The 24,274-nt window shown below is 46.3% G+C and overlaps 1 protein-coding gene across 4 annotated transcripts in view; it reads right to left on the bottom strand.

The window, feature by feature from the left end:
- LCORL (ligand dependent nuclear receptor corepressor like) overlaps window positions 1-24,274 on the bottom strand; it is a 1,174,596-nt gene that overhangs the window by 985,839 nt on the left and 164,483 nt on the right. For all 4 annotated transcript variants that reach the window (XM_069631902.1, XM_069631901.1, XM_069631903.1 and 1 more), the window contains exons 3-4: window positions 22,063-22,142; window positions 3,148-3,274 (exon numbers count right to left, since the gene is read on the bottom strand). In XM_069631902.1, the coding sequence (XP_069488003.1) occupies window positions 3,148-3,274; window positions 22,063-22,142 (207 nt within the window). The remainder of the gene's footprint in view (window positions 1-3,147; window positions 3,275-22,062; window positions 22,143-24,274) is intronic.

The following is a 24,274-nucleotide window of genomic DNA, read 5'->3' as shown; positions in this document are numbered from 1 at the left end:
TGACTACGGTTATCTCCGGGCAATGTTGCCAAAACTGTTCTTATTTCCAGATGTTCTCCCGGCAGGCCCACCACTGAAGGTCTCAAGCCACTCCGTCCGGGATTAGTAGGAGATCTGACATTCTCCCAGAGAATTGTGACCACTGGGTCGTTAGCGCCCACTGGAGAGATCTCATCCTCAGGCGAGCCTCTGGCACTAGGAAAATGCAGGATGGCATGAGGCCGAGCAACCTCAAAAAGGTCGAAGGCTGGTAGACGTTGGGCATTTTGAAACTGGATGACCATCAGTAGAATATCTTGAGCCCTCACCTCTGGTGGCGATGCTTTTCCCAGGGATGTGTCCAGGACTGCGCCAATGAACTGGAGTCTCTGTGATGGCATCATCTGTGACTTCAAGTTGAGGGAGAAGCCAGCTTGTGGAGGAAGTGGCAAACATAATCTAGAGGAATCTGAGCTTGTTCCGGGGATACTGCACTGATCAACCAGTCGTCCAGGTAGGGATCGACATGAATCCCTTCCCTCCTTAGACTTGCAGCTACAACCGCCATTAGCTTGGTGAAGACTCTCGGTGGAGGTCAACCCAAATGGCAGAACTTGAAATTGATAATGAGAGTTGCCAATGGCAAACCTCAGGTACTTCATATGCTTGTGATGGATTGGCACATGAAAGTAAGCATCCTGGAGGTCTAGAGATACCAACCAGTCCTGTAGCTGGAGGACCTGAAGGATCTGAGAAAGTGTTACCATCTTGAACTTGTCTTTCCTGAGGAATTTGTTTAATTCTCTCAAGTCCAAGATGGGTCTCAATCCTCTCTCCTTCTTCGGTATTAGAAAATAGGGAGAATACCAACCCTTGTTCCTCTCCGCTACAGGTACCAGTTCTTTGGCACCTTTCTCTAGCAGGTCTGAAATCTCCTGCATAAGGAGCGGGTCTGGAAGCTTCAAAGAGTTGTTCCCTGGTGGATGACTGAGGAGTGTGTAAGAAAGGCAGGCAGTAACCTTGGGAAACTGTTTCCAATGCCCAAGCATCTGACGTAATAGCCTGCCATTCTGTCAGATGTTGAGTTAACCTGCCTCCTACTGGTGTTGTGTGGGGAGACCTCAGAGGGGTTTAGAAGCGGCTGACGCAGATGCTGAAGGTAAAGCGGCACCTGCTGATGTGGGTTTAGTACCTTTGACCCGTCCACCGTGGGTGAATCGTCTCTTGTCCCTTTGAGCTGGCTGCCCTCTGCCTTTTCCGAATGTGGAGTAAAAACGAAAGGGCTTCCCCCTCCAGGACGTACCTGTGGGACGATTTGGAGTTTGACGGATGCAGCCCCAAGTGATTTGCTGCCGCCTTTGAGGTCTGCATATTTCTCCAGGCTGTCATCTTTTTTTGCCCAATAGAGAGGTGCAGTCAAAGGGCATATTCAGAAGCCTGGCTTGTACATCAGGAGCAAAACCAGACTTCCGCAACCACGCAAATCTGCGGATTGTGGTACTCACCTCCATGGCTCTGCTGATGCTGTCAGCAGAGTCGATACCTGTTTGGAGGGACTCACACATCGCATCCTTCCCATCCTTGATGATGTTCAAGAATGAGTCTCGTTCCTCCCCTTCTGGGAGACAGTCACCCGCTGATGAAGCGCACTCGCAAAGGGTGTGGCTGAATCTAGCTAGCGTGCAAGTGGCGCTAATAGACTTAAGTGCCATACTGAATGCCGAAAAATACTTTTTTTTTTTTTTAGACATGGCATCAAATCTTTTGTTGTCTCTGTCTTGTGGTATGCCGACTTACTATTTGACGACGTCGCTGCCTGCACTACTTAACTCCCTGGAGTTGGGTGCTTACTTAAATATTCAGGGTCCGAGATGGATACCATGTACTTCGCAGAGAGCTTTTTATTTACTGCTGGGATAACTTAGGTGTCTCCCAATTTTCAACTATTTTTCTCTACAATGCAGCATGAAAAGGGACTATAGGGTCTTCTTGAGGCCCTTTATCTAAGAGGTCAGTAAGATCATCTTGCTGTAAAGAGGGTGCAGGTGTTGTCCACCCCATAAATTGCATAATTCTAGCCATAATGGCCCTGTAAGGCATTTCTGCATGTTCTCCAGGTTGTGTTCTAGCAAATACTGCATTTTTGTTTTTCGGCTCTTTCACCGGGGGTATCACCTCTAGGCATCTCCGAGGGGGTCAAGGCCACGTTCTCGAAGACCTTAAGCATTTTCTTGCGAAATTCCTCCCACTTAGCTGGAGAGCTGTGTTTAGTGGGGCAGATGACCCTTTCTGGGGAATTCGAGGATGAAGAGGAGGGAGATCTATGACGCCTCTTCTCAGAGTGTCTCGATCTCGAAGAGTGGTGGGAACTGCTTCAAGCTCTAGATCGGGAATGTTTCTTTCGCTGGTGAGGAGACCAAGGTCTCGACTCAGCCGAGGACAATTTTGAAGGGGTAGAAGATTTAACTGTCTTACCTCTTTTTAGCTTCCCCCTAGGCTCCTTCAAGGCTTTTGCCGTCATAGTCATGCAGTCCTCACATTCCAAACACTGGTGCTTTGATCCCAGGCATCACAAGCAGATCCTGTGAGGATCCGGTTATTACATCTTTTTACCACAATCTCGACATTTATTTTAAGCCGGGCCGTGGTGTCGATGTTTCAGACAAAGATGCCATCGTAGGATATAGTAATTTTTGAAGATTTAGAAGATTTTCGATGAGTAGAACCGAGCGTTTTGTCTCTGAGGCTTACGAAGTGCGGAAAAACGGAACTGAGCAACGGACGCTGCGCAAGACTATAGCTATGGTGACGTCGGCGCCGATACATAGACCTTCGAGGGACACCGACTCGAGGGACGTCGACGCACAGCGCCCTCTACTGTGAAAATTAATTTCCAGCTTGCTGGCCTCAGAAATTTTATCAAAAATAAGGAATACATGGGAGGACACAATCCAATCGAAGAATATTTCTACAAGAGGGATTGGGTTTGAAAATCTGTAATGAAAGCAAAATGTAACATTACCATAACACCATCTAAAAATAACATTCATTTGCATGGGCAGTTTGCAAAAATTGCATGACAGGAGAAATAAGGAATCTTAATTTGAGTTCAAAATCACAATCGCTAGAATTTTTGACTTTACCATAAATGAAATGCTCTTTCTTTACCTTTCTTTCGAAAGAGTGCATTTAGATAATTTTCTGCTTGGCATTCAATCTTGTCAGTGCTGAACTGACCCTGAGGTAACCGTTCCTCTGTAGGAGTGGACTGTGAAGAACAAATTGGAGTACATTCCTATGGAAATCAGAGGGCAAAAAAAGGTAGTAAATCAAACATTCAAAATAGTCTGGATATACAGTTAGAACTTTTGGGCTCTTTGAAGATATGTTGTGCATGGGTACAAAGAGTTGGATCATCAGGCAGATATGGATACTTATTTTAAGCAAGATTTATGGGCGATGTACAAGTTCTCATAGATGTCTCAAATAAGAGTCCGGCTTGCACAGAAGTTTCAAGAGAACAAATGGTCAAGTATGAAAGCCTGACATGCAGTACATTGGGATCTTGATTATGCAGCCTGCAGACTCTGACCCAAGAGAAGGGGCTGCAGCAGGTTAAGAAAAAAAGGGGGTGGGGTAAGAGATGAGGTGGCAAGGGACCCTCCCAAAAAGATTGGGAACAAAGGATTGACCCTGCGGGGGCTGCCTTTACAGGCTGGGTCTCGCAAAGTTGGTCTTTTGCTTGCAGCCTACAGACACTGATACTTTAACTCCTAGTACAGACAATCTTCTAATTGTCTTCTTAGAAACACATTTGAGACACTTTCCAGTCAGATTAAACATGATCAACACAGCTATGCTTGTGACAACAGCACAGATCTAATTCCCCTTGCTTAGCATTGCTGTTTTGCCAGTCAACGAAATGGTTATGTTTGGCAACTTTCTCTTCCAGGGATTTCAATGGAACCCAGAGACTAGGTTTAAGTATCTTGGCTGATTTATGGGCGAGGAGTGTGAGTTGTGAGAAATGAAAAGCCGGACACAAAAATTGTCATTTGTATGGTTAAAGACTTGTATAAATGAAAATGAGTTGGGAAAAGGCCTTTGACCATATGCTAAAGAGGAGTTTCCCCTACTTAAAAACCCAAAACTAAGGATCTGTTTGTCAGGATGTCAATAACTGAAAAGCTCTCCTTGTGTCTAAAACGTACTATCCCTACTCTACAAAAGCGTGAAGGGAATGTCTTCAACCCTATATTGACAAAAAAAGTGTTCAAACTGAAGATTCGAATAACTCCAACAAAAATGTTCTCCAAGGTGAACGACCTAGGACCCAAAGGGTCTGAATGGATGGCAATGTCTCTTACTAACAGTTCCTTTTGTCTCTCCTGGATTCACAATGTTCCTGTTAGTCAACAAGTTCTGCAAATGTCTTTAACACAATTGTCTCTCGTGTAGCAAACACTTGTAGCTTTGCAACTCTCCTGGTATACTCCCTTGCCAGGAGTCCTTGTTCAATTCCAACTGCCTGGTGTACTATCCTGCCAGGAATTCTCTCGTGATTTCAATTGCCTGGTATCTTTTCCTTGCCAGGGCTTTATGTGTTTCATAGTTCCACTGCATCACCAAAACTGCATATACAGCTTTTGGCTCGTTAGAGCCTTCTGCAGTAATGTTTGTTTAAGCTTTGGCCATCTCATGCATCCATCTCTCATTGGGTTTTGAATCAGTACTTTGCTTTTTCTGCATTCAAACAAGCTGCTTGTATTTTCTGTATTAGCAAACTCATTACATTCAAATTGTCATTGGCTAGGTCACCGGAACACCCTGGGGTCCCCACTTGCTTCAGGTTGACTCACTGGTTCTATCCAGCGCCTCAGTCCTGCGCATTCTTCAGCAGGGTGGCTCCGCTGCTTGCTTCCTACTCTGGATCATGCAGATGTCCTTCAGGGTCCTTTTGCGGCTCAGTGGTCACATGCCTGTTCCATTCAAGTCCCGGCCCGGTCTGGAGAATGCTGCCTCGCCGAGCTGCAGAGTGCCCAGGAAATCTCTTGCGGCTCCCAGCGTCTCTTCCTGCTCGCACACTGTATTTCTCCTGCCTCAGCGGATTCCTCTTCTCTGCCAAAAAAAGGTTTAGGTTACTTACCTGTAACTATTGTTCTCCAGCATGGGTATGGCATGAATTTACATGCTCATGATCGTTCCCCGTCAGGCTGGAAATCGTCGCAAAAGGGAAAACAGTTTTTTCACTTAAAAACTGTATTTCTCCTCTAAAACAATCACTGTCCTCTGGGTCATACTGCCCCATCCAATGACAGTCCTCTCCAAAAGACCCTCTTCTGGCAGCCATCTTCCGATTTGATAAGCACGTAAAGTGGCAGTATGACCAAGAAGAGTCGGAGAGAGGGTTTGGATGCAAATCCATGCCAAAACCATACTGGAGACTAGGTACAGGTAAGTAACCTAAACCTTCACCAGCATGAGGTCTGGCATGGATTCACATGCTCATGAATAATGAATACATAGCAGTACAACATTACACAGGGCTTAACAGAAGCAATTACATCTATCCTCCGGAATAGGCTGATCTCAAGTGAGCAAGTTGAGGAGCACTGCTTGACCGATTCTGGACTCCTCTCCGAGATCCCTGTCCTTTGTGAAGGTGTGCGTGGACCTCCATGTAGCAGCCCTGCAGATGTTCAACAAGGGCACACGAGAGACGGGAACGCCGTCATCGCAGCTATCGCTTGGTGGAGTGGGCTCTCAGGTGGCTGGTCAACGGTTGGTTAGCCAACCGATGACAGCGCATGATGCAGCCGGAGAACCACCTTGAAATGGAAGCCTCAGACAAGTTCACGAGCAGTTGTGAAGTCTTCTGAAAACTTTGTCCGTGTCATGTAGAACTTCAGGGCATGAGCAACATCCAGCCAGTGCAAGGCCCTTTCCATCGGCAAAGGTTTCAGAGGAAAAAAAAATAACAGGTAACACCAAAGGCTTGTTGAGGTGGAATTCCAACAGAACCTTCGGCATGAGAGAAGGGTGCATACGCAGCACCACCTTCGATTCGAAGGTCAGGTATGGTTGCTGGCAGGATAGGGCCTGGATCCCACCTACCCTTCTGGTAGAGGTGATGGCCACAAGGAAAGCAGTTTTCCACTAGAGAAACTTGAGCGGGCATGAAGCATCAGGCCCGAAGGGCCCTCCCCACCCCCCCATGAGCCTCGTGAGAACAATGTTGAGTTTGCAGATGGCCACCAGATGTACCTTGGGGGCGTGTGCCAGTCCACCCTTGGCCAATGATATCAAGTATGGTAGGATCTTTGGGGTCATGACCCTCAAAGGGGTAATCTTCTGTGACAAGCACCACATAGAAAAACGCTTCCACTTGTGACCATAGCACTTCAAAGGCAACACCCTGGCCTTGGCGAGGACCTCCCTGCAGTCTGCTGGCAACTCATACCCTCCAAACCCTAGTGCTCCAGGAACCAAGCACTTCGGTCCAGTGATCCTGGGTCATGATGAAGTATTGCATCTCCTCTCTGGTGAGAAGATCCGGAACTACTGGCAACTTGACCAGAGGCAACGCTGACAGGCTGAGAAGGTCCGGTTACCAAATCTGCCTCGGCCACGCTGGGGCGATTAGTATCATCCTGCATTGACACTGAGCGCGTGGATGACTCATAACGGGAGAGGGAACAGACATGTACAGAAACATCCCTTCCCACAGGAAGGAGAACGCGTCCCCCACGCTCCACGGTTGGTGGAATCTGCTGGCAAACTTCTGACATTTGGAGTTCACCGCCATTGCAAATAAATCGATCTGAGGCCTGCCCCACTTGAAGAGGCGGTCCACCTGATCCTGCCAAAGTGCCCACTCATGGCAGGAGCTGTAGTGGTGTTCTTGACTCCCGTCAGGTGAAGAGGGAAAAGGAACATCCCCTGTCTGACAGCCCAGAGCCACAAGTCATGCACTTCTTTGTAGAGTGCCAGGTAGAGAGTGCCCCCTGGTTTACTGATGTAGAACATGGTGTTGTCCGTGAAGATCCTCACCACCTTGCCATTCAGAGACGGAAGGAACAACTTGAGGGCCCAGAATACTGCCCGTAGGTCCAGGATGTCGATTTGAAGATCCTTCTCCAGCAGCCATAGGCCTCTGGCATGTAGACATCCAGTGTGGGCTCCCCAGCCCTCTAAGGAAGCGTCTGTGGTGACAGTCTTTTGGTATGGCGGGGTGAGGGGTTTTTGAAATTCTGTGCCCTTGGAGATGTTAGATTGGACACCCCACCATCCTATTGCCCGACAAACTCGTTGAGAGATATTGTCTGTGAAGCTTCCGGACGCGTGTATCCAGCGAGCGTCCAGGGGTCGCATTTGCAACCTGCAGAGCCGGACGAGGTATATGCAGGACAACATTATGCCCAGTAATGACTTGATTGCCCGCACCAAGGCTGTCTTAGTCGACGACAGCCGTTGCAACTTTCCTTGAATGGCTGCTACCCTCTCCTCCGAGGGCAATGCCAGGCAAGACACTGCATCAAGTCTGGCGCCGAAAAACAGGGTGTTCTGCGATGACGTTAAGCAGGACTTTGGAAAGTTGACGGAGAATCCCAGATCCGTCAGTAACCGGATGGTAGTCTGTGTGCCCATCGGCCAGCTCCCTCAAGCAGGCGCAAATCAGCCAGTCGTACAGATGAAGTTACTTACCAACTGTAACGTTCTTTCGATTGGAAAAAGTTCAGTAACTGGTGCAGAGATAAGAATGTGGATCCGTTTCAGTGTAATATTCCCACAGTATTATCTTTTCTATTACACTTGGCTAATCTGGGGCTCCAGGTTCGCACGATGACAATGCATTACTTACCGTAAAAGCATTTCTGATGGTTGTATCTGCTTAGATTCACATGCTGTGCATAGGTCCGACATCCAGTGGTCACTGCGGAGTATTGCATTTTGTTTTTCGTAGTCGAAAAAGGGGACGTCGACAAGGCGTGTCTGTAACACTATCCCTATAGTGACGTGCTTTGTACCCACAATCCCTCACGCGTCGAGGTCCCTCTGTTTGTATTTTTCTGCCCTGAGGAAGCCTTCTAGACGTGAGTGAGTACAGAAAAGAGAGAAATATAGAAAAGGATGTCTATGTTCCTTCCATCCGAGCGGGGAGGAAGGGTGGGCGCATGTGAATCTTAGCAGATACAACCATCAGAAATGCTTTTACGGTAAGTAATGCATTGTCTTCTGATGTTTGTTAATCTGTTTAGAATCACATGCTGTGCATAGACTAGCGAGCAGTACCCGGAGTTGGCGGTGGGTTATGAGAAGGAACAGTAGAGAAAAGATGTCTTAATACTGCCTGTTCCACCTGGGAATCAGATCTAGAGTGTGCATCTAGACAGTAGTGTTTTGTAAAGGTGTGCACAGAACTCCAGGTAGCCGCTTTGCAGATGGACTCAAGGGGAACATTTGCAATGAACGCTATGGAAGCCCCCGTGCCTCGAGTGGAATGTGCTCTTGGCTTGAAGGGTAGTTCTCTCTTAGCAAGAGTGTAACAGAGAGTGATGCATTGAACAATCCATCTAGATATAGTGGACTTTGAAACTGCATCTCCTTCTCTTCCTGCTGCCACAGAGACAAAGAACTGATTAGTCTTTCTCAGTGGTCTGGTTCTTTCCATGTAGAACATGACAGCTCTGCGTACATCTAGTGTATGCAGACTTTTTTCTCCCAAGCTAGAAAGGTTTTGAAAGAACGTTGGTAGTTCTATTGACTGGTTTACATGAAATTTCGAGATGAATTTTGGTGCAAACCTTGGGTGTGTGCGTAGAACCACCTTATCCTTGTGAACTGTTACAAAGGGGTCTAGTACAGAAAGAGCCTGTAGTTCACTTACTCTCCTAATGGAGGTGATAGCTATTAGGAAAGCAGCCTTAAGAGTGAGGTCTTTAAGAGTTGCCTTGTGCATGGGTTCGAAAGGAGGGCCCATGAGTCTAGAAAGTACCACATTTAAGTCCCATCTGGGAGCTGGGTTAGCTATCGGAGGCTGTATTCTCTTTACCCCCTCCATGAAGGCCTTGATAACTGGTATCTTCCACCACGACACTTTAAGTTGGGAAGTGGTGTATGCAGAAAGTGCCGCTAGGTGGACTTTAATGGAATTGAAGTCTAGACCTGAATCCAGTAAATGGGTCAAGTACAGAACAATGTTAGTGGGAGAGCAGTCAACCGGGTTGATGCTCTTACCTGTACACCAGATGACAAATCTTTTCCACTTGCTAGAATAGCAGTGGCGAGTATTAGGTTTTCTGGCTTCCCTGAGGATGTCCATACATCTCTGCGGGAGTTGTAAATGTCCAAATTCTATGATCTCAGGAGCCAGGCTGCTAAGTTCATGGTCTGAGGGCATGGATGCAGTGTCCTGCCCTTGTCTTGTGACAGCATGTTGTACTGGCAGGGAAGTTTCACTGGGGGAAATAGGGACATCTCCATCAAGTGAGCGAACCATGGCTGCCGGGCCCACATTGGGGCCACTAGTATCATGGTAACCTGCTCCTGGTGCATCTTGTGCACCACTCTGTTGAGAAGGGGAGTCAGGGGGAAAGGCGTAAACAAATTTCCCTGACCATTGAATCAACAGACCGTTCCCCTTGGACTGATTTTGGGGGTACCTGGTGGCGTAACTTTGGCATTGTGAGTTCTCCAGGGTTGCAAACAGGTCTATTTCCGGGAACCCCCAATGCGTGAAGACGTCTAAGACGATGCCTTCGTGCAATTGCCATTCGTACTCTTCGGGCAGGGGGAAGTCTCTGCTGAGTTTGTCTGCTAGCAGATTGAGTTCCCCTGGTACATGTTGGGATAGTAGGAACATGTTGTGTTTGAGAGCCCACTTCCATATATTCTGGGACAGCTTGGACAGTCCTGGAGAGTGAGTGCCCCCTTGCTTGTTGAGGTAGTACATGGCTGTGGTGCTGTCTGTGAGGACCATCACTGTCTTTCCTTGTAGGTGTTCCTGAAAGGCTTTCAGTGCTTTGAACACCGCTAGTAGTTCCAGCAGGTTTATATGCTTGGATGCTAAGCTCGGAGTCCACGCTCCGTGAGCAGTCTGATGGGATAGGTGAGCCCCCCCATCCTGTAAGGGATGCGTCTGTGGTTAGAGTGGCTTCCACTGCGGGTGTGGCAAAAGTTTTCCCTAATAACAGGTTTTCTTTTGTCCACCACCGTAGCGAGAGAACCAAGGCCTGCGAGACTACCACTAGATCGTCCCATTGTCCGCTGGCCTGACACCACTGGCTGTAGAACCACTCTTGCATTGGGCGCATGCGCAGGCGCGCGAGGTACCAAATAAATACATGACGCCATCATCCCTAGCAAGCGCATTGCCTTGCGTACCGTCACCTCTCGACCTGCCACATAATGGGGGATCTGAAACAGCATGTTTTAGACCCTCTCGTTGGAGGGGAAGACGAGGCCGTCCTTTGTTTGAATTAGAGCCCCTAGGAATTGTTTGATTTGGCTGGGGTCTAAGCTGGACTTCTTTTCGTTGATGGAGAAGCCCAGTTGGGACAAAAGGTCTACGGTCTTTTGGGTATTGGAGAAGCATGTTTCGTAAGAATCCCCTGTTATGAGCCAGTCGTCGAGGTAAGGGTATACCGGGATGGATAACCTGCGTAGGTGGACCGCTGCCACTGCCAGTACTTTCGTGAATACCCTTGGTGCAGATGCTATCCCGAAGGGTAGTACTCTGAACTGGTAGTGCTTGTTCTCTATCTTGAACCTGAGGTATTTTCTGTGCGCTGGCAACATTAAAATATGAAAGTATGCATCTTTCATGTCTAGTGTTGTCATGTAATCCCCTTGTGATAACAGTGGGATTACTTCCTGCAAGGTCACCATACGAAACTTTTGGGGTTTGACAAACCTGTTCGCTGGGCGCAGATCTAATACAGGGCACATGGTTAAGTCCTTTTTGGGTACAAGGAAGTACACTGAATAAATACCTTCTGTTACCTGAGATAGGGGGACAGCCTCTATAGCTTCTTTTTTCAGTAGCTCTTCTACTTCTTGAAGAAGAATGGTGAGGTGTTCCGGTGTCATGCGTCGGTTCCGTGGGGGTCTGTACTTCGGGGAACCGTTGAATTCGATGCAGTATCCGTGGGCTATGATGGATAAAACCCAGCGGTCTGACGATATTTCCTCCCATGCTGATAGGAACGATGTTAGCGGGCCCCCGACCGGTGATGCATGGGAGGGGACCCGAATCTTCGGGTCATTTGTTGGTATTGGGCGTGGAACCTTTGGGGCTGGAGCCGCGACCTCTTCCTTTGCCACGGCGTTGGCCTCTTTGACTGAATTGGTTGTTACCCTTGTTAGAGGGCTAGTTGGTAGCAGAGTAAAATTGCTGTTGGTTTTGCTGGCGTTGGCCACGAAAGGAGCGTCTATTGCCATAGCCGCGTCTGTTAGGGGGCCTAGAAATTTGGTCAAGAGTCTTGATGGCATCAAATTCCTTCTTCGCATGTTCTAGGGCCTCATCAACTGCTTTCCCAAATAGGTGTGTTTGTTCTATGGGCTTATTTATCAGGGAAGCCTGGGTTTCCGGCTTAAATCCCGAATTGCGCAGCCAGACATGGTGTTTGAGAAGTATTCCCTGAACCAGGGAACGGCCAGCCGTCTCTGCGGCATCTAAGGAGTTCTTTACGATGCCCTGGTTTACAAGAGTTCCCTCTGAGATGATATCTAACAGGCGTAAACGCAGGGGTTCTGGTGCGTCCTCTGCTTCGCTGCGCAGCTTGCTCCACTGTGCATCTGCGTAGCTAGCTAGTAGGGAATTGTTATTCGCAATCCTAGTTGAGAAGGCTGCGGAGGTCGTGATTCTCTTCCCAAGTGCATAGAGCTTCTTGCCCTCTTTGTCAGGTGGTGCCTCACTAGTGGATAGTGGTATCCCCACTCTTTTTCTTGTATTAGTAACTACAAGGGAGTCCGGAATAGAATGTCCTCTGATGTACAAGGGGTCAGAGGACGAAGGGCTGAAGAGCTTTTCTATCCGAGGGTTGACCCCTCTGACTAATGCAGGATTGGAAAGGGAAGGAGTTATTCTTCTCATTATGGAAGCCAGGAGCGGAATAGACTGACTAACAGGGGCTTTTTCTTTAATAACTTTTTCTACAAAAGTCTATGTCAGGAAGAGTTTCCCCTGTGTCTATTTCAAAATGCGCTGCTGCCTTGCGCAATAGTGCATTAAGGGAAGGTTGGTCATCTATGGGAGAGGTGTTTCCAATAGGTGAATCCTTGGGAGGAGAAGGGTGAAAGGCATCAGTGTCTGAGTGCACAGATGGGGATTGCCAAGGCTGCACTGATGGGGATTGCCAGGGCTGCGAGGTGGCTGTATCTTCTTCAAAAACTCCTGCACTAGTGTAAGGATCTTCTTCAAACCCCTCTTCCTCATGTTCTTCCTCTCCACCCAAGCCCTCCTCATCTTCTTGGAGGTATTGCTCCTCTTCAGTGAGGTTATATACGTCTGTAGAAAGGGGAAACAGTCTAGGGATCTTGACCTTAGGGTCATCCTGGGGCCATTCTCCTGGTCTTTTGTGTGTGGGTGGGTTTTGGCTTCCCAAAAACCTTTCCATTTTCTCCATACAAGAATGGAGTCTTTCAAGGGTCTCATGGGGGACCCCTGAATAGTCTAGAGGGGGGAAATCAGTGTTTTCGCCTTCCAAACGCTTAGAACCCTCTCACAACGTCGACGAAAGGTTTCCCTCGCCCTCAGAAAAGCCCTCCAGTAGTTCAGAAGTGCCCTTAGATGAAGGGGGCATTTCTTGGCTACTCTTGTGCTTTTTCGGCGTTTCTATAGCTTTTGGTGCAGTATTCGACGTCTGGTTTCAAGAGCTTACAGGCCGCGCAGCTGTCCTCCTTATGATCAAGGGGCAAGCAACGATTACAGAGCTTGTGTTTATCCTTCCAAGTGTATTTGCCCCTACAGCGTGGGCAAAACTTAAAAGGTGTCCTCTCCATAGCTGAGGCAATAATAACTGGTGATAACAACCCCAAGGGAAAGATAGGGGAGAAAGAAAGACATTCTCAAAGAGAAGATAAAAGTTCGAACCCCCACTCTACCTACTGTATGTTGGCCGGCGAGGCCAGGCCACGTGTTCGGCAGCGCCGAAGGATCCCCTCCGTCTCTTCCCCTCCGTCGAAAACTTGTTCGGCGGAGAAACAGCTTCACAACTAACGTCGAGTGGAGGGATCTTTAAGAATTTAATAAGTATAATTAAGGACCGAGGTCCGTAGTAAGTATTTTGCAATGTCTCTCTAGGAGCTCCGCGTAAGGCGACCAGAAGCTGGGCGGAAAAAAACAATCTGAGGGACCTCGACGCGTGAGGGATTGTGGGTACAACGCACGTCACTATAGGGATAGTGTTACAGACACGCCTTGTCGATGTCCCCTTTTTCGACTACGAAAAACAAAATGCAATACTCCGCAGTGACCACTGGATGTCGGACCTATGCACAGCATGTGATTCTAAGCAGATTAACAAACATCAGAAAAAAGGTTATTTAGAAGCACTATCCATTTTTAAGCACTCATCAGAGGAAGAATCTTACTTTAAGATACCTTTTGATAACTCAATTCTTAAAAGGTTTAAATGTGTTTCCTCCAATACCTTTTCAAGTTCCTGTGTGAGACTTAAACCTAGTACTAAAGTTCCTCACATGCATTCCATTTGAGCCTTTACATTTTTTTCTGTTAAGGCTCCTTACTTTAAAAACAATACGTCTTGTGGCAATTGCATCAGCCCGCATGGTAAGTGAGTTGCAGGCACTTTCTAGTGGGCCTCCTCTCACCATCTTTTATAAAGATAAAGTGGTCCTTAGGGTAAAACCCTCTTTCTTGCCAAAAATTATCTCAGATTTTCACCGGTCACAAAAAATAACACTGCCTACTTTCTACCCTCCTCCTCACGCAAGTAAGGAAGAGGAACGGCTACATAGATTAGATCCTAGAAGAGCTCTTAGCTTCTACATTTAAAGATTGGTAAAACTATGTCAGTGTGACCAACTTTTTGTGGGATACACTGGCCGCAAATTGGGACTAGCCGTGACTAAGCAAACATTATCTAGATGGATAATTTTGGCTACAACTGAATGTTATAGATTAGCTGGGAAAGATCCTCCAGATGGGCTGAGGGCTCATTCAACCAGGGGCATGGCAACTTCAACAGCATTTCAAAGGGGTGTCCCTGTGCAAGATATTTGCGCAGCAGCCACATGGTCATCCCTGCACACTTTTATAAAACATTATGCTCTAGATTCGACTTGTTCACAAGGAGGTCTGTTCGCTAAATCAGTACTTCATTCTGCACATGACTAAAATTTCAGTACTCCCAGCTCCAATATAAAACTGCTTTGGGAGTCTATCTAAGATGAGGAATACGTGGGTAGACACAATCCATTCGAAGAACTAGTTACTTACCAACTGTAACGCTCTATCGATTGGATGTTCCTCCCACGTATTCCTCATCGACCCTCCCAGCCTACCCCACAGTACAGTTTACGTGGTTTACACTCTAAATTCTTTTAAGGCTTGGGTCAAAAGAGGCACGTCATTCACTACAATCCATTGGCTACAATATACGAAAAAACAGAACTGGAGTCAGTGGGCGCGCTCGACGCATTTATACAGCAGATGACGTCGGCACTCAACGGATGCCGACTAGGGACATCGACGCTGCAGCCTCAAGTGGAGTGCCCTCTGGTGGAGAGAGAAAACATTTGTGAAGCAGCAAAGCTGAAGGTAAGGAGATCTAAGATGAGGAATACGTGGGAGGACACAATCCATTTGAATTATGTGTATTCCCTGTAAATGCAGATGGGCCGCCACTGGTTCCAGGAATTTCGTGAACACTGAGGGCCAACTTAAACCGAAAGGTGGAGCCTTGAATTGGTAGTGCTGTCCCTGCACTACGAAACGTAGAAACTATCAAGCTTTCTTGTGAATGGGGACGTGGAAAAGTGCATAATCTAGGTCCAACAATGTCAAAAGTCTCCTTTTTCCAGTTGGCTAAGCACGTGTTGCAACGTGGCAATCCTGAAATTATTTGTTGAGATGTTATAGGTCTAGGATGGGCCTCCAGCCTTGTCTTCTTTCGGACCAGAAAGTATCTGGAATAACCTGGAGCAGTCGGGGAAATAGCTCCATCGCACCTTTTTGCAGCATGGCCTGTATTAGGAGCCGAGGGATGCGCTACTCCTGCCTGGTTACCGGTGGGATCCATGGACATCTGTGTTGAAACTTCAGAGTGTGTCCTTGGGGGTGAGCGTCCAACACCCATCTGTCAGTGGTGACCTTTCTCAACTTGCTGACGCAACAATATCCTCATCATCATCCGTCGTCATGGCTGTATCAGTCCCTGTACCAGTGTCTGGATCTGCTGGGGAAGACGGGACCCCGACGTGGAGGACGTTATAATGGGTTTCCTCTTCTTCGTTGGAGGCTGATTGGGGATCTGGGGGACCACTGGTACTGGATCCGGAGGCATCCTCGTCTGGATCGCTGACAGCAAGGTGTGTAGTCGACAGAGTATCCAAGGAAATGTCCCTCGGCTGAAAAGGCAGAACAGGAAAACTAGGCCCCATAATATCATATCAAAGGCTCCGCGCCATCGTAATCCTCTTCCTCAACCTCCTCATGGACTGTGTGTAAGGAGTCCTGATGCTAGTCATCCGTGGATGAGACCTCCACAGCTTGGGAGGGCTGTTTCGGGGCCACCTCGCCCCCCTCCCTCAAGGGTCTTGAACCTGAGCCGGTTTCACTCCTGTCATGCCTGTAGACTTTGCCAAAGTCACTGCAGCGGTGCCACGCCTTGGGGGTAAGGACATTGAGCCGTGGGGGCGACCCTTGCAGGTTCAGCGCCCTTAGTTGTCGTCGACAGGGTCAATGACTAGGTCTTAGCCTGTGCCGGTTGAACCTGCTTGGCTTGTTCGGCCTTTTTCCTCCATCCACGGCTTCTCAGATTTCTCACGTAGTTTAGCCAGGGTAGAGGACTTCCTCTTTGAAGAGGAACTCAATGGTAGGCTGGCAATTGCGGCGGTACATGATGCTGATCACGCCATATTCACTTTCGGACCTGCTTCTGCAGCAAACACTGGACTCGGACTTGCAACTCTTGGCCTCGTCTTGAGGCCCCACGGATGAGGCGCCCTCAAAGGACTTAGAAGACTGTTCCTCGGACCGGCCGGTCATGGGTGAGGCAGGACCCTGCATGGAGCACGGGACAGATGCCTTGCTGTTCAACCATGCCGCCAGCCTACAGTGCCTGTACTTCGTTGTTTTCTTCAAAAACCTGAGGCAAATTACGCATTGCCTCCTTGTGGTCCGGGTGCAAGCTGTAGAGGCATTGTAGGTGCGTGTCCTCCACAAACACATTCCGTAGCATGCATTTAGTGCAGGGCCTGAAGAGAGACCTTTCCCCTTCATGGTTTGAGTGCGCGAAGTAGGCTTAAATGTCTGGCCACATGGAAGGAGGTCACCACTGGGGAATCCGTGAGGACTTCACTGGATTCATCACAGGCAGCCATTTCTGCCCCAATCACATGCTCAACTATTTGTTTTAGGGGCACTGGTCAGTCACTATGGCAGGGAAAGTTGATCCCATGTGCATTTTCCTTTGACAGGCACACATACATAACTTTCAGTGGCGTTAGAGGGGCATTGTCCATTTTTCTTTCAGTCAGGCAACATTTTTACTGCCCTTATAATGTGAAGAGGAAAGGCTGGTGGCAGTGAATTTCCTGGTGCAGCACTGTGCACATACAATACCATGCCATTTTTGGACCACATACTCCAAACGGCTGCGCCTCACATTTCCCAACATACCCTTTGCCCATCTTGCTTTTTGGCTCTGACTTCTCAGGATTATAAGCTCCAACCAAAGGCATGAACTATTGCAGGAATTAGTAACTGGTAATGGCACTTCCTGGTCCCAATCCACATTTCTTCCAGTGACTGTTTTTCGCTGGGCAGATGTGGGGGTAGTTTGATATCGATGATTGGACTAGGTCTTTGAATGGTACAGATCCTTCCCACTGGTGAGCTTTGTGTTTTAGTGTTTAAGCTTGAACAAGTGTATGGTGTGGTTGCTACTCTGTGGAGACCATTTCACCCACCTGTTTATCATTCTAGAATTTGTGGCTTTTTATCCCCTGAATAATGTCCCAGCACCTATGTATGGAGACTGATACATGTCAGGCTGTTTACATAACCACAGAGTTGGGTCAGTTGTAGGTTTGTACTAAGGTAGGTGCGTGGTTTATATTACCAAGGCAAATTGATTATTGTGATGATTGAATATCCTGTTACACCCATACTAATGTGTGGAGACTTAAATGCCATCTGCAAGGAGCCAAAGAAAGCAACGACAGCCCAGCAGGCGTCTGCACAACGAGGCAAAGAATGGCTAAAGTTCAGCAAATCACATGGGCTATACAACCTTGATGATGCATTCCCAGAAGCAGACAGAATATCAATGTGGGAACGCCCACCTGCGGCTACACCTATCGATCACATCTTTGTTTCACAGCCACTATTACACATAACCAAATTCTTCAAGGTGCGTCGTACAACAACGAGCGACCACAATTTGCTCAAAACTGCCTGGAATCTAAAAAGTAGAAAAAGCACGAAATTCTCGACACATATTGAGCCCACTGCGAAGGGCATAAGAGTAAGAATAAATGCTGCAGATAGCATCAACGTGACTACGAAGTATAATGCAAATGCATACTCAGCAGCCACCGACTATCAACCTTTACTGATCCCGCATATCCAACAAAAAAGGGGAATTGGGTTTGCAACAAAAAGAATCACCAAACATGTGTATAACAAAGAACTAGTCGAGAAAAGGCGAGAATACAGAAGAGCGTTACGAACTGCTCGTACGATCTCAAACACAGACGTGTTTGACAACATCAAAGACATTAAAAAAAGGTACAAAGATTGGGATAGATTCCAAAGACAAACTGAATCAGGCAGACGCCGAACAAATAACCAAAGCCCTCATTACCAACATTAGCAGAGACTTTTGGACATTAATACGTGATACCGACAAAACGCTAAGCAACCAAATTTTAAACAACATCAGTCAATATACCCGGGAAAAGCACTTTGAAAAAGTATTCTGCTCAGCTGTCAGCCTGTCGTCGCAAGAGCAACAATGCAACACTGCAAAATGGATCAACTTGGAAAAGGAAGAAGACATTCTTGACGCCATCAAAAAAGTTAAAAATTCTAGAGCTCCAGGCCCAGACGGCATATCTAATGCAGAGCTGAAAAGCCAGCCTGAAGAATGGGCCAGCTTGATGAGCACCATCTTCCGCTGATGCGCTGAAACACAATCCATTCCTCAACCATGGACCAAAGCGGTCATAATTCCGATCTACAAGAAAGGCAATCTAACAGATCCGGTGAACTTCCGACTGATTGCCTTACTTGATGTGATGGGCAAGATATATGCCTCACTACTCATGACCAGATTTCAATCATGGGCAGCTACAGCCAAATGCAACGATCCCTTCCAAGCTGGTTTTAAGAAAAATGCAGGCACAACATGTAACATTCTGGCATGTAGCACGCTAAAAGCCAAAACCTTGCAGAACAAACGCCATCTGTTCGTAGCCTACATTGACTTTACCCAAGCTTTTGATCGAGTGGAGAGACAGCTGCTATGGGACAAACTAAAAGCCTGAAACTGTCCAGAAGCCATATTAGCCCCTATTCAAGCGTTACATCACAGCACCACTCAGAGTACGATTGAACCGAGAAGGCGAGCTATATGATGAGATTCACAGCGCACGAGGAGTAAAACAAGGGTGCCCGCTGGCATCAGCACTCTTCCTTACCTACATTGGTGACATTCAAAGCATAGAAGAAACAATCAGGGCCTATCCGCCAAAACTGGGTTCATCACAGATCGGTCATCTCTTGTATGCGGATGACCTGACAATATTTGACCAGACAGAAATTGGGCTCCAACGGAAACTCAGTTCCCTTCAAGCATACACCACAAAAAATTACCTTGAAATCAACACGAGTAAAACGAAGGTCATGATTCTCTAAAATTGCGAGAAAAAACAAAAAAGCAATTTTAAGTGGCATCTGGGTGAAACCAACATTGAGATTGTTACAAAATTCAAATATCTTGGAGTGATCATGGACAGGTCAAGAAAAGAACTCGCCATGCAAGTGGAACTATACTCAAAGATTAAAAAATTAGCCGCACAAGCTAAAGCCATCAATGGCAAATTTGGAAAATTTTCCTTAATACCCATGATAAATTTCTACAAAATGAAGGTGGTGCCTACCGTAACATACGGCGTGGAAGCAATGCCCACGATACCAAAACAACTATGGTCCAAGTTGGAAGCACTCTTCTGGCGCAAAGTGTTGCACCTACCGAATTCCACACCAGGGGCAGCCATCAGACAACAATTAAGTCTGCAATCATTAGAATGTACAGTGACCTGTAATTCTATTATGCTATACAGGAAGTGTAGAATGGCCCACAGCAACAAGGTTTTTAGGTTGCTGAAATTTGAAATGGACACTGGAAATTGTGATATGTTAAAAGCCTGGCAAAATGAAAATCAAGTGGTCCTAAATAACATTGCATCAAATGATGAAGAACGCATCAGCAATCCATGTAAAATCTTAAGCAAAATAAAAGACAATGATTGGGCTTCCACAATAGACAATGCTGCAAAGCTGAAACTTACTCTCCATCTACCAAGCAACATGCTAAAAAGAAACGAGTTGCAAAGTTATGTCAAACAATGTCCAAGCAGACGGGCACGAAATTTTATTCTGCGAGCATGTCTGAACCTATGCAAAACGAATGAGATCCACTACATTCGAGGCCAGGCACTAACTAATAGCTGCCGTTTTTGTAAAAATGATCCCCATCCACGAAAAGAGACCCTAAGACATCTGATTATGCTCTGCTCAGCCACCAGCGCCATCAGACAACAATATCTATCACGAATGGCAGGCTTTGACATCTTGGCCAAGGAGGACACATGGTGGTGTCGGTTGATAAGAGGCGAGAAAACTGCATGGCAAATTGCAATGGCCAAAATGATTGAACACATCGAGAACAATCTACTAAATGACAAAAGTGGTCACTAAATAGTTAAATATTCTCAAAACCCAATGCATTCAGTTGGACCCTTCCATTATTATCAAAGCCTTGTCAAAGCATTGTCAAAGCCTTTTTCTGTCTTGTTCGCCTGATGAAATGCTCAAGCAACAATGTATTGTAAAATCTTATTTTGATTAAACACTAAAAAAAAAAAAAAAAATTATTGTTTTGTATGAAATTCTGCAATATAGGTTTTATGAGTGTAGTGGGTTTTATGTGGCGTTACATTTGATGCAGCACTTGTTTTAATGCATGAATTTTACAATAAAATTATATGTATAACTAAGCAACTTGTTCTGTGTAGGAAAACTCTACTAGATTACTGCTCGTAATCTAGACGTTATATTTGACTCCTCTCTCACCTTTTCACAACACATTTCACTTACCTCTCGCTCCTGCCGTTACCACCTATACAACATTCGCAAAATCCGTCCCTCCCTCACATTCCATGCGACCAAACTCCTTATCTCCTCTCTCATCTTTTCCCGACTATTCTCCTGCATCCCAGCTTGCCCCCCTTAAATCCATTTACCACTCCGCTCTTCGTACTCTTTGTCTCCTTACCTCCCGTGATTCCATCTCCTCCTCGCGCTCTCACCTTCGCTGGCTACTTTTCCACTTACAGTTAAAATTCTGCTTTCTCTGCCTTGTTTTCAAATCCCTACATGGTCTTGCTCCTCCCTATCTCTCCTCCCTTCTCACCTTTTACTTCCCCTCGTTCTGCTGACCATTTCCTCCTCACTGTACCTCCTTCCCCCTTTGCTTCCTCCCGGTTCTGCTCCTTCCAACTCCTTGCTCCTCTTCACTGGAACTCACTCCCCCTCTCAATCCGCTCTTCCACGACCCTTCCCTCATTTCGCACTTCCCTTAAATCCCTTCTCCTCCACTCTCCTCCTTGAAGGCCTCCCCTGTTCCCTCTTCCTCCCCCCTCTTTCCCTCTTCTAACTCCTCTCTCCCCACTCCCATTTCATTCTCCCTCCCTTCTATTCTTCATTCGTTCTATCCTTCTCTGTTCCCCCTCACCAATCCTGCCCTCTCTCCACTTCCCCTCCTTTAATTGCTTTTTGCACTGTTTTGTTGTCGAATGATTCATTATGTAATTTTTCTCCCATTGTTTATTGTTGTTCACTGTATGTGTTCCATTGTACAGTGCCTTGGTGTAAGGCGCTCTATAAATAAACAAATCAATCAATCAAAACATAGGGGAGAAGATGGGAGTAACTAGCATTTGATGTTCTTATTTTGTGCTTCTTTTCTTTTTGTTATATTGTATTTTCACCCAGATAGTAGAGGAAGGTTCTGTGGTTGGTGCCACATATAAACCTAGCTTGTTAACCTGTTTAATACACAATGCCATTTATGTAGGAAAATCTGTTCTTTGTAAAGCACTTTGATGAAAGCACTTTATAAATAAAAATTATCCTGATCATAACAGGCCCTCAAAAATGAAAAACAATAAATTGAAAAAGTCCAGAGACAAAATTAATAACTGGAAGGGCATGGCAACACATGCAAAAGTGAAAAAGTAGTCATTTGTTAATCTGTTTCTTTAAGTGCTGTTATTCCAGGCAAGGGCTGGACTGAAGTAGAAACTGAGCAGACTATGTTCTCTGCCATGAAGAATACAGCTGCATGAAAAACAAAACAGTTGCAGAATTATTTTGGTCAGTTACAAGCAAATTAACTATAAAATAGAAATGAAGTAAAGACGTTAAGTGTGCATCACTGCATACCTTTTCAATGCTAGAATGAGCGAACAGTATATGCCACAATATCCAAAACAATCTTCATACAGAGCCTCATTTATAGTATACTAATAGGCAGAAGTGCTTGAGTAGCTTGAGGAAAACCAAACATACTTTGTTTTTAACCATTTTAAATACAATAGAATAGGCATACTTACACTGACAGTTTCTTTCTGTAAACTACAAAAGGAACATTTGTCATCTATACACCAGTCAGTCAACTCGTCCGGTTCACAGTCTAAAACAAAGATTAAAGCAGTTAAACTTCTAAGTGGACTACATAGGAACAAGACGAGAGAATTCAGTTTGCTCTGCAGAAGCTATACCAAGTAAAGACTATAAAAAACACCTTGTAAATGTTGTCATTGTAGATATTACAATCATAGATTTTAGATGAATCTTCCAACACAGCAAATTATCTTCTAATTTCTCCTTCATGGCTGCCAAAAGTATCAACGAATTGTTCCTACACTCCCCCATTCCGTAAGCCAACTCCTGAAGGCCAGAGGTAATGAGGTCATGGTAGTTGGTCTTTGAAATGGCTATACTATGGCAAGATAGCAAATGACTGGTGGCAAGAGAAGCACACTTTCTGGATTAAGGTGGGAAAACAAGGATATTTACTTTTAATATTACTTCATCATAGGTACCTTCATTGTAGTCCGACATACCGATACCCCCATGACTGAATGGGGGTCTAGAAAAAAGTTGCAGCTCTTCAATTAGGCAGAAGATTTCAACAGAAAATAAAAAGGCAACCTGGAGTGCCCGTTTGCCTTGAGACGCTGTGCTGCTTCCTGCTTATGTGCATTGGACTAATTAAGAACTGAATGCCGCTTAGAACGAACAGTGTGATTCTGCAGCAGCATACACTTGCTGGAAACCACGTCCCCAATCCCAGGCACTTCCTTACTAGGCACGGGCCGCATGCGCATCCCAGAGTGCCTCTGAGTGCCTGTTTGCCCGGAGATGCTGTGCTGCTTCCTGCTTAATTGTATACGCGCACTCGACTAATCATTAAGGAATTGGATGCCGCTTTGAACTGACTGCAAGGACTCAAGTGACTCTACCAAGTCCATTTTTGCTTACACTTACTGTTTATCCCCTAGAACAGAGTGATTCTGCTGCAGCATACACTTGCTGGAAACCATGCCCCCAAACCTAGGCACTTCCTTAGTCGGCACGGGCTGGCGCAAGCATCCCAGAGTGGCTCAGAGTGCCTGTTTGCTGGGTCCATGGGCAGAAATTAGACACTCTGTATTACTTCTATGGAAAGATAAATAGTATTACCTCTCAGGCTCCTCTCTCTGACCAGAGTCTGCACTTTTGCAGAAATGATGAAAGCAAACATACAAAGTAGAAAAGATAAGGTAGGGGGCTGCCGTGTAGCATGACAATGTCGTCTCCCCTTGTATTCACCCCCAAAAGAAACACTATGGCGAGAGCTCAGGTGCTTCCCATGCCGCCTTCGCCCACCCCCATACCCATCTAAGCTGTTGGAGGTATTGCCCGATCACCAAGGAGGGGAGCTCTCGCTGCTACTACTGGATTCTCTGTGGCTTCTCCACCAATGCCTTTCCAAGAGATACGGCTATAAATGAACCCCTTCCCCCATTTTTGGCATGGTAGAAATCTCACACCTGGGCCGGTCTCAATACCCGCTGAGACAGGGAGAGGGTTTGGAAGCCTCCTTTCCTTCGGCCCAGGCACCAGTAACAAACCTGGATAAGCATCAAATCTAATAGGCTCGGGGGGGGGGGGTTTGCAAGAATCCATTTTATGTGAATTACAGGAGCACAAAGTGTTTGCAGGCAACTATTTAATTCAAATATTGCAAGGGGAGAGACGTTGAATTGTCCTAAAATCCCGGCTTCCGACACCGTAGATTTGCACACGCCACCATGCCTGGAAGCTGACAGAGTACCAAATTAAGGGAAGGCTCATCAGTGAAAAAAATTAAAAAGTAATACCCAGGCTCTGGCATCAGAAACTGGAGGGCGACTTCATGATAGTATTGCGTCCTCAGAAACCATAGTCATGTTAACAGAGAACTCTAATTGAAGTAAAAAAAAGTGTCAGAAAAGAAACAAAGCTAGAGAAAAGACCAGAATGAAAAAAATGTGATCCCCATAAAAGGTATGAATAAACCCCAGAGAAACTCATGGAGAAATATGGCAAGGGAGAAGATTGCGGACATTAAAAATTAATTCTGAGTGCTCCTCAGAAAGTGAGGTGGAAGACTGCATCGAAATCATAACTAGTGGCAACACACAATTGAAGGGGTTGGGGTGGTTTGTTCTCAGATAGACAGGGTACCCCAGGGTCATCTCATCGACACAACAGATTCCCTGACAAACGCCATGAAACACA

This window comes from Ambystoma mexicanum, chromosome 6q (genome assembly GCF_040938575.1).
Source record: "Ambystoma mexicanum isolate Mex_15411 chromosome 6q, UKY_AmexF1_1, whole genome shotgun sequence".
In the NCBI taxonomy this organism is placed as follows: domain Eukaryota; kingdom Metazoa; phylum Chordata; class Amphibia; order Caudata; family Ambystomatidae; genus Ambystoma; species Ambystoma mexicanum.
Note: the sequence above shows the minus strand (reverse complement) of the source record. Positions and strands in the feature narration are given on the sequence as shown.